The sequence below is a fragment of the Lissotriton helveticus genome, chromosome 10 (assembly GCF_964261635.1).
Source record: "Lissotriton helveticus chromosome 10, aLisHel1.1, whole genome shotgun sequence".
Classification (NCBI taxonomy): domain Eukaryota; kingdom Metazoa; phylum Chordata; class Amphibia; order Caudata; family Salamandridae; genus Lissotriton; species Lissotriton helveticus.
Genome location: NC_136071.1, coordinates 1,153,203,596 through 1,153,219,201, shown reverse-complemented (window position 1 = coordinate 1,153,219,201; position 15,606 = coordinate 1,153,203,596). Strand labels below are relative to the sequence as shown.

The 15,606-nt window shown below is 47.5% G+C and overlaps 1 protein-coding gene across 1 annotated transcript in view; it reads right to left on the bottom strand.

Annotated features, from left to right (window-relative positions):
* Positions 1–1,632: 1,632 nt before the first annotated feature.
* The window catches only part of NGLY1 (N-glycanase 1), a 213,168-nt gene continuing 199,194 nt past the window's right edge, over positions 1,633–15,606 (bottom strand). The window contains exon 12 of the mRNA XM_078663965.1: positions 1,633–2,547. Coding sequence (XP_078520091.1) covers positions 2,378–2,547 — 170 coding nt within the window. The 3' untranslated portion in view covers positions 1,633–2,377. The remainder of the gene's footprint in view (positions 2,548–15,606) is intronic.

The following is a 15,606-nucleotide window of genomic DNA, read 5'->3' as shown; positions in this document are numbered from 1 at the left end:
CATTGCTACTTCCCAATGATTTAGTTCCTTTGGGAGGATTGTCTGTAATTTACATATACCTACAAATCTGTTGCTTGTTGCTCATATTTTCAGTATCAGTATATGTACGTTCTTGTGGGGTGTACGGTGCACGTTTAGTGTAAAGCCTCAAAACTTCCATGTTCAGGTTAAGACACTGTTTCTGTATTGTGAGGACAGACAAGCACTACATTGTAGTGCAAGTGCATCTGGGATTCTTTCAGTGGTAGGCATGGTCTTAAGGTCCAGCATATCAATAGACAGTTTTGAGTCTTATGTGCTCCTTTTGGAGGGAATGGTTTAATTGAGAAACTGTTAATATCACCCTTATAGGGAATATACATGTTGTACCCTAAGCTTTTTCAAACTGACTGGCTCCCTATTGTATCATCATCAGTAGGTAGTGTCTTATTCCTCAGAATTTCAAGTCTGTTTGTGATACAGTAAATAGCATTTCATCTTTAGTCACTTCCTTTTGAGGTATAGCCTCCTTAAATGTCATGTATGACTTTGTCAAAAAATATGGGATGTTTGTAGATCAGTGTCTCAGAAACATTTCCAGGCGAGAAGTCCACATCTTTTGGCAATCTTCAGTATTTAAAATTCACCATATTCCGATTCAGAACAGGGAGTTGAAGGTATTGCTGACACTTCAGCGTTTCTGGCTCAAGGCTGATTTTTAATCTTTCATGCCGGATATAGCACCTCTATGTCTAAGGTTCGATAAGAGGGATTCTTAGGTCTTAACGGTTCTTAGTGTTCCTTTGGTGGCATTGAAGTCTTTCTTTATCATAGTTAGAATGAATGTAAGGATCTGTTTTTGTAAATTCAGTGATGCACCATGGTGCCTGATATGGTCAGTCCAAGCAGATTTGGCATCTTGTACATCTGAATACTCCACTTTAAAATCATGGAAATGTTCAAGGTAGGTTTCATTGGCGGAAAAACCTCCATCAGATCTCTGCTACAATAGCATTGCATTTTGAGCCCAAGAGGATTTTTTTTCCGTGTTTACCAAACTATGGGGTGTGAAATTTTTCAAGGCCTTGGATCTGGTGTACCAAGGGTCTTGTGGAAGGTAAAGATCAGATGGCATTTCAAAGTCGCCCAAAGGGACAGTTTCACAGAGGGCAAAACATAACCGTTGTTTCTCCAGCCCCAAGAAATATTCAGAAATACATTTTGAGGATTAAAAATGAAATTGCTGGAATCTAAAAATTAGTTGATATACCTCTGATTCCTGGATGATTGACTTTGTCATTGCTTTACTTCTGATGCCTTATGTAATGTCAACAGGTTATGTGAAGAGATGGGTTTTAGGCTGATGTCAAGAGCCTCCAACCTATGCTTTGCACACATGGTTAAAAAAAAAGATGAACGCCCAAACGCTGGATAGGGAAAGTATCCATAGCATGGGAATCTAAAATAAGATTCACACTACATAATAAAAAAGTTCTCAAATGCTTTTCAACAGATAAAATAGTTTTCTGGGCAATGTTCTTCCTTTCGAGATCAGGCCCTTGCAATGAGAGAATAGCAAGTACTTCTAATTGTCTGAGGTCACACCTCCTACAGGAGAATCCTTTTCCACAAAAAGTCTCAATGCAATAATAGGTTTTCATATCTGTCTATTTGCTCAAACCTGTCTGCATTAAGAGCACTACAACAGCGTTTACTTAAACAATATGTAAACGCATGTCATACAATCAGAGTTTAAAAACCCACAAAAACCTTCTACATTTAGAAAAGCACCTCCATCGAGGAATGCTTTACATTTGAATCTACATTCCACCAAAAGTGCACAATGTGTTAAAGGCTCTTGCTGGCAGCATGCCAGGCACTAGCAGTTCACTGGTCCCAATAATGACTAAAGACAGACATTCTCCCTATGGTGTCACCAATGCTTCTTGCCCACAGATTTTTCGTGGATTGTGTTTTCTAATTTGTGATTAGAACTGCAAATATTTTACAGTTACTTATAAGCTGCTACAAGTATATTTGTGAAGCCAAAGGACAGTCATAACAGTTTCTATAGCCTCAGTAAGCAATTGTAACATCAAAAATAAAAAATATAGGAAAAGGAAATTTGTGGGTATTTCACTAGATGCAGGACACAAAGTCATAATCCGGTGCATACGCTAATTATTTAGTTTCATTAACAGATTAACTAATGCTTATATTTTCTGCATTGCTCAGTATATATAGCCTTTCAATTCCTTGATCGCCGTTTTAAGTAGAAGCATTCTTCTTATGCTAACGATGAGTGTTCGCATCAGTCAGGATCCAGCGCTGACACCATATCTATTAAAGTTTAATCAGGGATTTCCACATATTTGCCACAGTCACATCTGACCCTCTGTTATTTGAATGTGGTGAGAATTTCTAATGAGGTTTCCTGGTTACTCTGTAGGCTCTCTCTGAAGAGCTGTGTATGCTGCCATGCAACACTCCCTTCCCCTCCGCTCAACTCCGCTTCCAAAAATATCTCTGTTGCACCAGCAAAGTCTACGTAGGAATGAAGATTTTTGTCTAAAGGAAGAAGAAAAATCTATTATGAATGCCCACAGATTTAATTGGCATACACAGAATGCAAGGTCTACAAGAAGAGCATAATAATTAAGTTGCCTACCCAATGCACGCATCATTCCAGCCAATAAAGAAACATTATATATGGGTAAGTAATGGTTACTTAACTTGAAGTCTAGGTTCTGTATTATAGAGATGTTTTTTGAAGTCATAAAGGTTAGAATTCTTCGCCGGAACACTCAATACACATGCCTAGATATAAATAAGGTGTAAAAAATAGAAAAAGGAATATGCTACTTACCAGTATGCATCTGTTCTTGGCATGTAGGGCTGCTGACATTTATATCTATGCATAGATACCCGCCTAGTGTTGGGTCCGGATGATTGCACATTGTTGTCCTGGAAGAGTCTTCGAAGTATCACGAGATAGGTGGCTCCTCCCTGGACTACAGTGCGCATGGGCATCCCCTCCATGCTCAGATTGTTTTTCGCCATTATGGCAGAGATGGAGTGTGATATAGTAAGTGATGACCATGCGTGAGATTAATTATGTGAATTTTGAATGCTACAGCTGCGACAGGCACCGGGGAGGAGGGCGGGCGATATAAATGTCAGCAGCCCTACATGCCAGGAACAGATGCATACTGGTAAGTAGCATATTCCGTTCGAGGCATGTGGGCTGCTGAATTTATATCTATGCATAGAATAAATAGTAGTACCCTCCTTAGCGACGGTTGCCCGTGCCAGCTGCAGCAGTCCGAAAAAGTGTTCTGAGAACAGCCTGACCTACAACAGCTTGCTGTTTTGAGTGTACATACACGCAGTAGTGTTTGGTGAATGTGTGTATGGTGGTCCATGTGGCTGCTCTACATATGTCCTCTAGAGGGATGTTACCCAGGAAAGCCATGGATGCCCCCAAGTTGCGTGTGGAATGCACTTTGGGGGGGGGAACTGTCAACGTGCGTTTAGCCTTTTGATAACAGATCTGGATGCATTTAACAATCCACCTGGCTATGCCTGATTTTGAAATAGGGTTGCCCTTGTGCTGTGGAGAGAAGGCAACGAACAGTTGTTTAGTCTTCCTGAAATCCTTAGTCCCGTCTATGTAATACAAGAGAGCCCTCTTGACATCTAGTGTGTGCAGTGCTCTGTCTGCCACTGAATCAGGATTTGGTAAGAAAACAGGTAGTTCAATAGTTTGGTTGATGTGGAACTGTGACACTACCGTGGGCATGAATTTAGGGTTGGTGCACAGCACAACCCTATTAGCATGTATTCGTATGAAAGGCTCCTGAATAGTGAGCGCTTGCAGTTCGCTAACTCGTCTTAGCGACGTAATTGCCACCAGAAAAGCCACTTTCCACGTGAGAAATTGTATCTCACAGGAGTGAAGAGGCTCAAATGGTGGGCCCATGAGCCTGGTGAGGACGATGTTGAGGTTCCAGACAGGCGAAGGCGGGGTCTTGGAGGAATGACCCTTTTTAGGCCTTCCATAAAAGCCTTAATGGCTGGCACTCTGAAAAGGGATAGGTGCTGTCTATTTTGAAGATAAGCTGCCATTGCCGCTAAATGTATCCTGATGGAACTGTACGCTAGATTACACCTGTATAGGTGCAGCAAGTAACCTATGATGTTCTGCGTGGAAGCATCAAGCGGAGTTATGTTATTATTGGAGCAATCGATAACAAAACGCTTCCATTTGGCCGCGTAGCAGGCTCTTGTGGTAGGACGCCTAGCCTCCTTTATGATGTCCATGCAGTCAGGGGGCAGGTTTAAGTAGCCAAACTCTATGACCTCAGGAGCCATATTGCAAGGCTCAACTGCTGTGGATCTGGGTGCTTAATGTCGCCATGGCTCTGAGTGAGGAGACTGGGTGTGAGTCTGAGGCGCTCGTGGGGCACCACGGAAAGCTCTAGGAACGTGGTGTACCACGCCTGCCTTGCCCACGTTGGAGCAACCAGGATGAGCGTCATGGAGTGTTGCCTCAGTTTGCGCGCCACTAGCGGTATGAGTGGAGCTGGAGGAAAGGCGTACGCAAATCTGTTCGACCAGTTCATCCATATCGCATTGCCCTGAGACTGCGGGTGTGGGAACCTGGCGGCGAAGGTGCGGCATTTTGCGTTTTCGTGTGTGGCGAAGAGGTCTATCTCTGGATGACCCCACCGTTGGAAGTACGGCTGGAGCACTGAGGGGTGCATCTCCCACTCGTGCATCTGATGGCTGTGTCTGCTGAGCAGGTCTGCCACCTGGTTGTCCCTGCCCGGGAGGTGTTGCGCCAGGAGGAACATGTTCCTCTGAATGGCCCACTTCCACATGCACTGTGCTAGGTGTGACAATTGTGGAGAGTGTGTCCCTCCCTGCTTCTGAATGTAATACATCGCAGTCATGTTGTCCGTCCGGATCAGCACGACTTTGTTGCAGAGATGCAACTTGAATGCCTTCATCGCCATAAAGATTGCCATCAGTTCCAGTAGGTTGATGTGCATCTTCTGCTGTTGCGGTGTCCATAGTTCCTGCACTGTATAATTGAGGACATGCGCTCTCCAGCCCTGGAGAGATGCGTCCGCCGTCAGCACTATTTGTGGCACAGGCTCTTGGAACGGTCGTCCCCTGCAGAGGTTTTGTGTGTTCCACCAATGCAGAGAGTGGTATGCACGACCGTCACCAACACTAGGTCTTTTAGTTGTCCCTGAGCCTGGTTCCACTGGCGTGCTAAGCATTCCTGAAGCGGACGCATGTGCAGCCTCGAGTGAGGGACTATAAAGATGCAGAAGGCCATCATGCCGATGAGCTGCATGAACCATTGTGCTGGGAGTGATTGTTGTGGCCTGAATCTCTGAATCAGCACCTGCATGCTGTTGACTCTCGCTAAGTTGGGGTGCGCTGTGGCAGCGAGCGTGTTTATCTCTGCGCCTAGGTACTGCTGGACGTGTGCAGGCTGCAGACGAGACTTTGGGTAATTGAGAGAAAATCCCAGACTGTGTAGGAGGTGTATTGTACGGGACATGTGGTCGGCACACTGCTGGGCCGACTTCGCTTGTACCAGCCAGTCGTCCAGCTACGGATAGACGTGGATGTGCTGTCTCCGAAGATGCGCGGCCACTGTCGCCAAACACTTTGTGAACACTCTGGGGGCAGTCGTGACCCCGAAAGGCAGGACCTTGAACTGGTAATGCTGGTTGTTGATGGTGAACCTGAGATATTTCCTGTGACTGGGGTGAATGGGAATGTGGAAGTAGGCATCCTTTAGATCTAAGGTTGCTAGGAAATCTCCTTGCCTGAGCAACGGCAGAACTTGCTGTAACGTAAGCATGTGAAAGTGTTCTGATAGGATATAGTGGTTTAGGGGCCTGAGGTCTAGGATGGGCCTGAGGGATCCGTCTTTTTTTGGTATCAAAAAGTACAGAGAGTACACCCTTGTTCCTTGTTGTTCTATAGGCACGAGCTCTATGGCCCCTTTTTGTAGCATGGAGACAAACTCCTGCTGCAATAAGTGCATGTGCTGTGCGGACATAGGACGGTGCCTTGGGGGTATGTTGGGTGGAGTGGAAGTGAGCTCAAGACAATAGCCGTGTTGTATAATTTGTCTCACCCACCTGTCTGTGGTTATGCTTTCCCAGACTGGCAGGAACTGCTGGAGTCTCCCCCGGACCGGTGTTATATGGGCGGGGGCAGTGACAAGACGTCACTGCTTGTTAGTGGCAGAGGATCTGGCATTATTGTTTCCACGACCCCTGCCTTTGGTGCTGTTTCCACGGTATCCACCTCTATTGGTCTTGGTATAGGTGGATTGCGTGCTCCCCTTTTTGTATTGGGCTTGTTGTGATGCTTGTCCTCTTGAGGCTCCCCTGTTACCGGAGCGACGAAACGAACCGCCCCTGAACTGCTGAGACTGCAGAGCCCTCATGGATTTCGCAGTTTGTGTCTTTTTTAATCTTCTCAAGAGTGTTGTCTACTTCTGGACCAAAAAGGAAGTCAGGGTTTACTGGCTGATTGAGCAGGTTAGTTTGGATTTCTGACTTAAATCCAGAGATGCGGAGCCAGGCATGCCTCCTTAGCATAACGCTAGTGTTAAAAGCCCTAGCTGCTGCGTCGGCTGTATCCAACACGCACTTAATGGACACGTTGGAGATTAACTTGCCCTCTTGTATAAGCATCTCTGCCCAGTCTTATAGGTATCTGGAAGGTGTTGAAGGAGTTGCTCTAAAGTGTCGTAATGTGCCCTGTCATAACTCGCTAACAGGGCCTGTGTATTGGAGATCCTCCAAATATTGGCTGCTTGAGCGGCCACACATTTTCTAGAGGCTTGAAAGATTTTTGATTCCTTGTCCGGAGGAGGAGCATCACCTGTTTGCGAGTTCGCTCTCTTCCGAGCATTAGCCACCACTAAGGAGTCCAGTGGGAGTTGGCCCTTGATGTAAGTGGGATCCACGGGCGCAGGCCGATACTTCCGTTCAATCCTTGGGTTTACCACCCGTGCTTTAGTGGGCTCTTTAAAAATGTCACTTGCATGTTTGAGCACACCTTTGAGCATAGGTAGAGTTTTTACTGATCGTTCAGATGTGGAGAATGTATATAAAAGGAAGTCCTCCTCCACAGGGTCAGCGTGCATATCTACGTCATGGTTATGCGCCGCCCTTTCAATGAGTGCGTTAAGCGCAGCAGTGTCCTCAGCAGGGGAAGTTTTGACCGCATATGACTGAGTGTCAGGGGTAGTGTGAGGTTCATCAGGGTCAACAGTGTCAGCCCATGGCTGGGACTCATCTTGATCTGAGTCCACAGGGTAGTTAAACTGTTCCTCATTGTCACCTTCCTCGACGTCCTCAGTGACTGCAGCGGGTGAGTAGGAATATCTTTGCCTATAAGTGTGTATAGGCTCAAAAAGAATTGGAGAGGTAGTGGAGTCTCTTTTTCTTGAGCGGTATTTTGTATGCTTCCATAGGTGTCTCAGGTCTGATTTTCCGCTTGTAGACGGTGAGCCTGCCTGATTCCGAGTGAATGTACAACTTTGACTGTTCGTCGTAGCTTGGAGGCTGAAACTGAACAGCATCGGTCCGAGGGCGTTCTGGTGCAGCTACTGACGCAGACTTGGATGAGTCAGTAGTCGATTGGAGGTGCACAGCCTTAGGTCTCGCCGTTGGGGGGAGTCCGAACTTGATAGGCGTCGAAGACATCGGTGACGGACCAATTTGCGTCGAAGACTTGGTCTTCGAGCCGACAGACTCCGATAGTTCCGCTTGCTTGTGCAACTTCGTTTACTCTATGTGTTGCCGTGGAGCGGGGACGCTGGTGCCGGTGTCGGAGGCCTGGTTCTTTGAGCTGGCGGTTGTCCTCGGCTCGAAGGATTTGACCAGTTGCGGCTTCTGGACCTTCGGCTCAACGGCCTTTTTGGCCTCGAGTGCTTTCGAAGGGTCGCCATCTTTGGAGGTGGGCTTCGACGTCTCTGCTGACGTGAGTGTGACGTGTTTAACGGCAGACACAGGTTTTGTCGCTCCGATCTGTGGGTCGACACCCCCTGTCGACTCCGAGGGGTGGAGCACCCTCATTGACTTGGACGGCTCCGAAGTCTTCGAGCCGAAGGCTGTTTCCAACAGTTTCGGTTTCGATTGTGGGTCTTTTGCTTTCGGTTTCGTTTTCTCCACCAAGAGTGGTCTTTGGACCGATGGCTCTTCTGAAATGTTCTTAGTCGGGCCTTGAAGCGGGACTAGAGAACGCGGTTGTAGATCTTGGCTAAGGCCTTCCGGCGATGCCTCGACCTGAGCCGTGGAAGAGTCTGTATGAGGCCCCACTACTGCGGATGGGCCTAGCTCCTCGCTTGAGTCGTCGTCGACGGCCCGAGGGGTAGTGCGTCGTCTCCTACCTCGATGATGTCTTCATCTTGGACGTAGAGCTGTTCCTCGTCCACGTAGTAGTCATGCTCCGACGCCGAAGGCGGAGAGTTTTCTTCGACCTGAACTTCGAACAGACCATACAGCTGGCCTCGTCGTGGTCTGGTGAGAGACATTTGTTGCACACCGGGTGCACGTCGATGTGGGGATATTTCGAGTTACAGATGGGGCATCGCTTGAACGGGCTCCGTTCCATCGTCAATCGTCGACGGGCCTTTGGAGTCGAAGACTAAAAAGTCTTCCGAAGTCGAGAGAAAAGTACGGAAAGCTGAAAAGCACCGAACGAAAGACAATACCGACGCCCCTAAGGCCTTTTGGCCTCGATAAAAGAGTAACTATAACAGATTCCGAACGGGAGTTAAGAAGTACATACGAACCCAATGGCGGAAAAAAACTATCGGAGCATGGAGGGGATGCCCATGCGCACTGTAGTCCAGGGAGGAGCCACCTATCTCGTGATACTTCGAAGACTCTTCCAGGACAACAATGTGCAATCATCCGGACCAAACACTAGGCGGCGATCTATGCATAGATATAAATTCAGCAGCCCACATGCCTCGAACACAATGCTATGAAGCACCCTCCGAACCCCCTATCACTGCCCCATTATTTTCTGGAGATTTCACTTTTCCAAACAAAACAGCAAATCCTTTCTCATAACACCACTACAGCACTAAATGATCAAACGGGTGCCTAAATCTAAATATGAGGCAAAAAAAGAGGCCCGATAGGCTTATCCTAAGAAGAGTTGTAAGAACACCTTGTGCCTTTATGTGGTCTAGAGGCCTTCAGTCCCATGATGTCTTACACTGACAGCTACCTCGGAGTCGGTTCTTTTTTCCAATGGTTTTTCCAGAGTGTGTGGCCTTGAAACAGTGGGGGTGCTTTTTAAACTATTTTCTGCAGTTTTCTTCAGAAAACAAATTCCTTGTGCGTCTCTAACTGCCACACAGAAAATGAAGGCTTTCTTTGGCTTTTTAGCCTTGTTTTTCAGTCAGAATGTTTTCTTTGTTTGACACACGTGCCGGAAAGTAGGATCTTTCAGGCATAAATACCCCCACGTTTTGCCTGGTGTCATTGTGTTTGGACTGTAGCTCACTGATATCCTGCTAAACAGGTCCCTAGTGGTTGTGCTCTCTGCTCTAAATTCCATGGTAAGTACTTTGTACATCCCACAATGGGCATACTGGGGTACCAGTGTAAGCACCTAGAATATGGTACTGAGGTACCCAGGGCATTGGTAAACCAGGGGTCTCCTATAGGCTGCAGCATGCATTATGCCGCCCATGCAAACAGTGTCTGCAGAGCTGCCAGTGCAGTCTGCGTTAAATGGTGCTTGCACCTTTCACTTTGGATACAAGGTTCCCTTTATCCAGGTCACTGCACTTTTAACCTATAAGTCACCCTTAAGGAAGGCCTTTCAGTCCAACAGCAGGGTGCATGGTTTTAAGTGCATGGGTAACCTTGCACGAGCAGAGGTACCCCTACAAAGCCCGGACTACAGTCTCTGTTTTCTTAGCGCTGGACAGCCTTTATAAGGTTTGTAGCGGATGCTGGCAAGTCGAGATGTCCAAGTACATAATGGCTGCACCCAAACCTGTTCATGTTTGGTATCAAACATGTTGGAATCATGCAACTATACCGATTCCAGTGTTAGTTGCATGATACCATGTACTGGGTGGCTGCCTGGCGGACTCCCCCATTCCTTTTTGTGTAGCCTTACATGGTCTGACTGCCAGCCCGTGCTGCTGCTGACCCATGACAGTGCCCTCCCCCCCTGCTGATGGCAGGCACGCTCCAATCAGGATTAGGGATTGTGCCCACTCCACCATGTGGGGAAAGCTCACCAAGGGTGTAATCACCGAAGGCCAGTAGCCCATTGACAACTGACCCCGAGACCCCTAAAACGCCCCTAAATAGAGTATTTAGGGGGCAGCACTGAACCAAGAAGACAAATTTTGGCAACATACGAAGAAAATGAAAGACGATGCCCCAGCAAAGGAGACGGCAGAGAAGAACTGACTTGGCCCCAGCCCTACCAGCCCATCCGCAGTGTCGGGGAGATCCTGCGCCAAAAGTTGGCTTGTCCTGCAGTCAGAGACCTCCAGGCCCCCGGGGTGGATTAACTGCCTTCAACAAAGACCGGATCTCCTGTGAACAGCAGCCCTGTTCAAAAGAATCTTCAAAGCAATACTCGGAGGCTGCTGAAAACAAAGAAACCAGACACCTGGAAACACCACTGCACCTGTCGCCTATAGCCAGAGTCCGAGAGGCTCACCGGTCTCAGCAAGGTTCCCCAGCGCTCCAGAGTCAGAGTCCAACGCAGGTTGACCCCTCCAGGATTACCCAATGTCGCCTGCAGCCTGCACAGAGCACCACCCCCAACCACGAGTGACCCGGTATAGTGAAATCCCACCTCAAAACGTACCCCAGCATCCTGCAGGCCTGCGTCCTGGAGAAGAGGACCTGAGGTGCACCTACCTACGTCCCCGAGCCCTCCAACTTAACTGCCCAGCTGATGATTCCTCCCTGAAGACTTCCTGGACCGAGCCTGCAGCTAAAATCCCAAACCAGCAGCTCCCTTTGAAAACAACAGGGCACCCAATGCCAAATCAGCACGCTGCACCCGTCCGCCGCTGTGGGTGCACCTTGTGTGCTAACTTGAACCCCCCCCGCCCCCCTCCCCTGAGCTAAACGCTAGGAGCTTTGCTTCCACATCCAAAGGCTTGCCCGTGAACAGCCACCAAGCGGAGGCCACCTATCTCCCATTGGATATTATTGGGCCTCAGCACTCTGCACTCGGCTGCCCTGGTGCCGCTGAGGGTGCTCTGAGTGCACCCTTGACACTGCGGGAACCCTGGTTTTAACCCCAGAAACTCAACTCTGAAGACCGATAACTCACCTTCAAACCAATAACCTGTTTTTCTCCCATGGGACTTCATTGAATGTTTTATTCTGTGAAAAAAGTAGAGTTGAAAATTGTATGAAAACCCAAGAAACTCTGTTTTGACAAAAATTGACTTACTTACCTTTTATCCAGGAAATGTCCCAGTGTGACATCTAGGCCTCAAAAAATTATAATGCAGAGCACAGCATCAAAGTAGTTTTAAAACTGACCCTGTCGTCAGTTAGATTTAATTACATGTCCAACACCAAGGAAAACCGGATGGACAAGATGATACAGTCCAAATGCAAATATAGAATTGCCTAAACTCTTGATATTGTTGACACATAGTTGTAGTGTGGATGCAGAGAGCAGACACGTGTTTCGTCGTGTAGACTACTTTTTCAAGGCTCAAACTTAGACTGTTTAAACACAGATATTGTCCAGATCCCCTTGTTGTATTGGGGAGTCCCAACTTGCAACGTTGTCTCTTAAGTACAAGAGTAGCACATTTGTATACTTGAAACAGTTGCGCTTGTTGCAATAGACGAGACTGCAAAACTAGCTGTTTAGTGTAACAGTATACTGCTCATGGAAGGGGCGGGACTAATCTATGTATGTAGAGCTGGTGCACTCGTTATGGTAAACGCAACCGGAGTCCAAAAGGTTTGTTTACACCAGTATGTCTATAATAGTGGCGAGGGTAACCAGTTGGATGCTTCCCGCTTCTCTGGAGAGGTCCTCTGGTGTAAACAAACGTTTTGGCTCCGGTTTCGTTAACCAGTGTGTGGAGTTTGCCTGTCTGCTTAGCCTTTCCACTTCTATGGTTTGTATCCCTGGTAGGTGCACATTTATTACTCTTATTCCTTTCTGAATAGCAAACTTCTGTGTGTCTTGAGCTAGCTGGGACAGTGTGCAGCCATGCTCCCCTCTGCTAGTTGAGGTAAAACATTGTGGTCTTGTTCTGTGTATTTGGACATTTCTTCCCCCTTATTTGTGTCTGGACAGCTTTTAGCGCCAAATTGAATGTATTCTTTCAAATTTATAGGTGTAACTGCTACTTTTGGGTTCCATCGGCCCCTGATGTTCAGTTTTCCTATATGTGTCCACCCAACACACCTTGTGAACGGCATCTGTTGTGCAGGTCACTGTGGAAGTCGTTTGTTTGAAAGGCCTTCCCTCACTGTGAGGTTTTTGGTGTTTCCCTAATGTATCTCCCTTCGAACATGCTCTGTGACAACCAATAGAAATCTTCACGGATTTGAAACCCAGCTTCACCCAATTGCAAATCACTTGGATTCACCATTGACACCATCCTAACCCTCAGACAGCACCTTCCCCACGGCCCCCATCAAAATTACACAAACCCCTACTCCCACCCAAAAATAGAAAAAAACTCACTGTCTCTGGTGGTTATTGACACACCCACAGCCTGGACGCCATCTGACTGCAGATTAAGAAGTGTAAAAAAGAACAAACAAGACAGCAGGCCCTGTTCATCTTTGCACTCTAGATCTGTAACCACATCCCTGTGTCCAACAGTTGCTTTCGAGGCGGTCCGTACCCCCTGGGTGATCAGTGTGAAGATTCCTAGACTTGGGTCCTTATTGCTGGCTAGAGTCCAATCATAGAATGGGGGGGATGAAAGGGTGGGAGATGAATCTGTGGCTAGATAGGAGTCTCTACCAGGAAGAGCTTTAACAAAGTTAAGTACCTTGTACTTCTGATAGAGATCACTAGCCACTGATTCTTTACCTTTTGAACAGATACCAAAGCAGTACCTATTGGGGGTGGGTCTGTGAAAGAACTTAAACCAGAAAGTCCTGCAGGAATGACCAATTAAAATGCCCCTCTCAGCGAACCCGACTGTCAAAGCAATAGTGCTTCCTGAACATGTGGATGAACATATAAAATGTCTAGGAGAGGAACTCTGTGTGCCAGCCACTTTGACCCTGTCAGGAACAAGCATGCAGTTCTTCTGCAGGCTGCTTTTTAGCCAGTGCACAGCAGATCTTTATACAGAGCACAATCCGGCAGGAGTTGGTTCTCTTCTGGGCAATTTTACCTTTCTTCGCTTCAGCGAACCCCACAAAGAGCTAATCATCCACCCAGTGTTTATTGGTACAATTTATGCAAAGGTGGAATGCTCTCTTGTGGCACAAGCGATGTAGTCTCTCCTGCTTAGAGTGCGGCGGTGCACAGAATAACGGCAGGATGATTGTTTGATTGACATATCAGAGAATCACAACTTTAGGCAGAAAGTTCACAGAACAAGTTTAATTAGGAAGAAAGTGGTATATGGCGGATTTAAAGAAAGAGCTTGAAACTCACTTACTCACCGTGCCAAAGTGATGGCAATGAGGAACAGTCTGGATAGTGAGGAGCCGCCTGGGGCAGCTGTGAAGTGGGTTGAAAGGAGTGCAAATCAAAAAAGTGAAGGCCAGATTAAGGTTCCAATGGGGTATCGGGACAGGAGAAAGGACAAACATATGTTGAAGCCCTTTCAAAAATTGCATCACAACTGGCAGCTTACACAAGGAGGGCTGATCTGGCAATCATAAGCAGGCTGAAAGATAACCTTTAACCATGCTAAAAGCAAGCCCTTGCGATGCAAAAAACAAAACCAGCAATACAATGTCAGATAACGTGTCCTGGAAGGGATCAATATGGTGTGTGCTGCACCAAATCACATTTATACCAAACAACAGGCATATACAGCTTTTGTCGAGGGAGGCCTGGCTACCAAGAAAACATCATCCACCTCGGGTGGAAGGTTGAAGGCATTTAGCTGCTACAGCTCAATCTCCAAACATGAAGGTGTAGAATGCAAAGGCTCCGGTGCAGTACCTTGGCCCTTTGCGGAGACAGAAGATCCTCCCGGAGAGGCAGCCTGATCAGAGTTCAAATGCTCAAGTCCAGGAGTACGGGATACCAAACTCACGGTGCCCAATCTTGAGCCTGTAGGATGACTTAGGCTCAGTTGTTCCCGATCTTTTTGAGAACTTGCAGCAGGAATGGTATTGTCAAAAAGGCATAGAGGAGTCACCAGTTCCAACCAAGGCAGAACTCATCTCAGATCGAGAGACGCTTTTGAAACTCCAATGCACAGAAGAACTGACATTGGACTTTCCTAGTGGTGGCTAACTGATCAAGCCAAGTTTCTCCCCGTTCGCAGAAGAGACCACTCACCACTGCACAGGTGATCTGCTAGGTGCAGGCGGCTGAGCTCATCCTCGCTGGCATTCAAACATCCTGCTAGGTGGTTCACCACTAGGAAAATACCTTGGAGGTCTAGCCACTTCCAGAGGCACAAGGCCTCCAGACACGGTGTCCGTGATCCTACTGAAGCCATGTCAGTGATGTTGTCTGTGAGCACCTCAACTGGACTCCCTAAATGGATGGAAGGAAGGCTTTCAGCATCAAGAAGATGGCATGCAGCTCCAGAATGTTGATACAGAGCCGGGACTCGGCCAGAGACCAGAAAGCCTCTAATCCACACTTCTCCCAGATGTTGCCCCAACCCAGAAGGAATGCATTGGTCACCACGGTCAGCTCAGAAGAGAGGCCTGCCGTTGAGCCAATCACAGTTCAGTAACCACCACTGCAGATCTTTTGAAGTCTCCTCCATTATCTGTACGTGGCCGTTGGGCCCACTGATCCTGCATATCTCACCTGGAATACTTGATTAGCAGGATGCAGGAGGACAGCAGTCTCACAGCTGACCTCACCGAAATCCAGGACAAAGGATGAAGGATTGAGCTCATAGACGCAATGTGCTGGACTCATTTTTTTGGGGGAAACTAAATCATAATAAAAATGAATCTGATGAAGAGGAGTGTCATAGAAATAGTCCGGTGTGACTTTGGCATGGTGATCGTGAACCCCAAAGATGGTGGGAGGTTCCCCGCAGTCTTGAGGGCGATGGCTTCCCTGGGAGGAGCCAGCCTTCAAAAGCCAGTTGTCATGGTATGAGAAGACTGGGACCACTGATCTCTGAAGGTGTGCTGCCACCACCACCACCACCACTTTTGTGAACACCTGAACTGAAAATGCTCCTCTGCTACCAAGATCAGTACTGTTGGGCCTGCAGGTATGTGGAACTAGGCGCCCTGCAGGTCCATTGCCACCATCAAGTCTCCAGGGTTGAGGTAGACCCGACCAGAGAGAGCAGCTTGAATTTGTCCTTCCGGAGGAAGACGTTGAGAGGATGCAGGTTTAAAATAGGACGAAGGCCTACATCCTTGGCACCAGGAAGTAGCGGTAAGAGCAGCCACGAGCCACTTCAGAAGC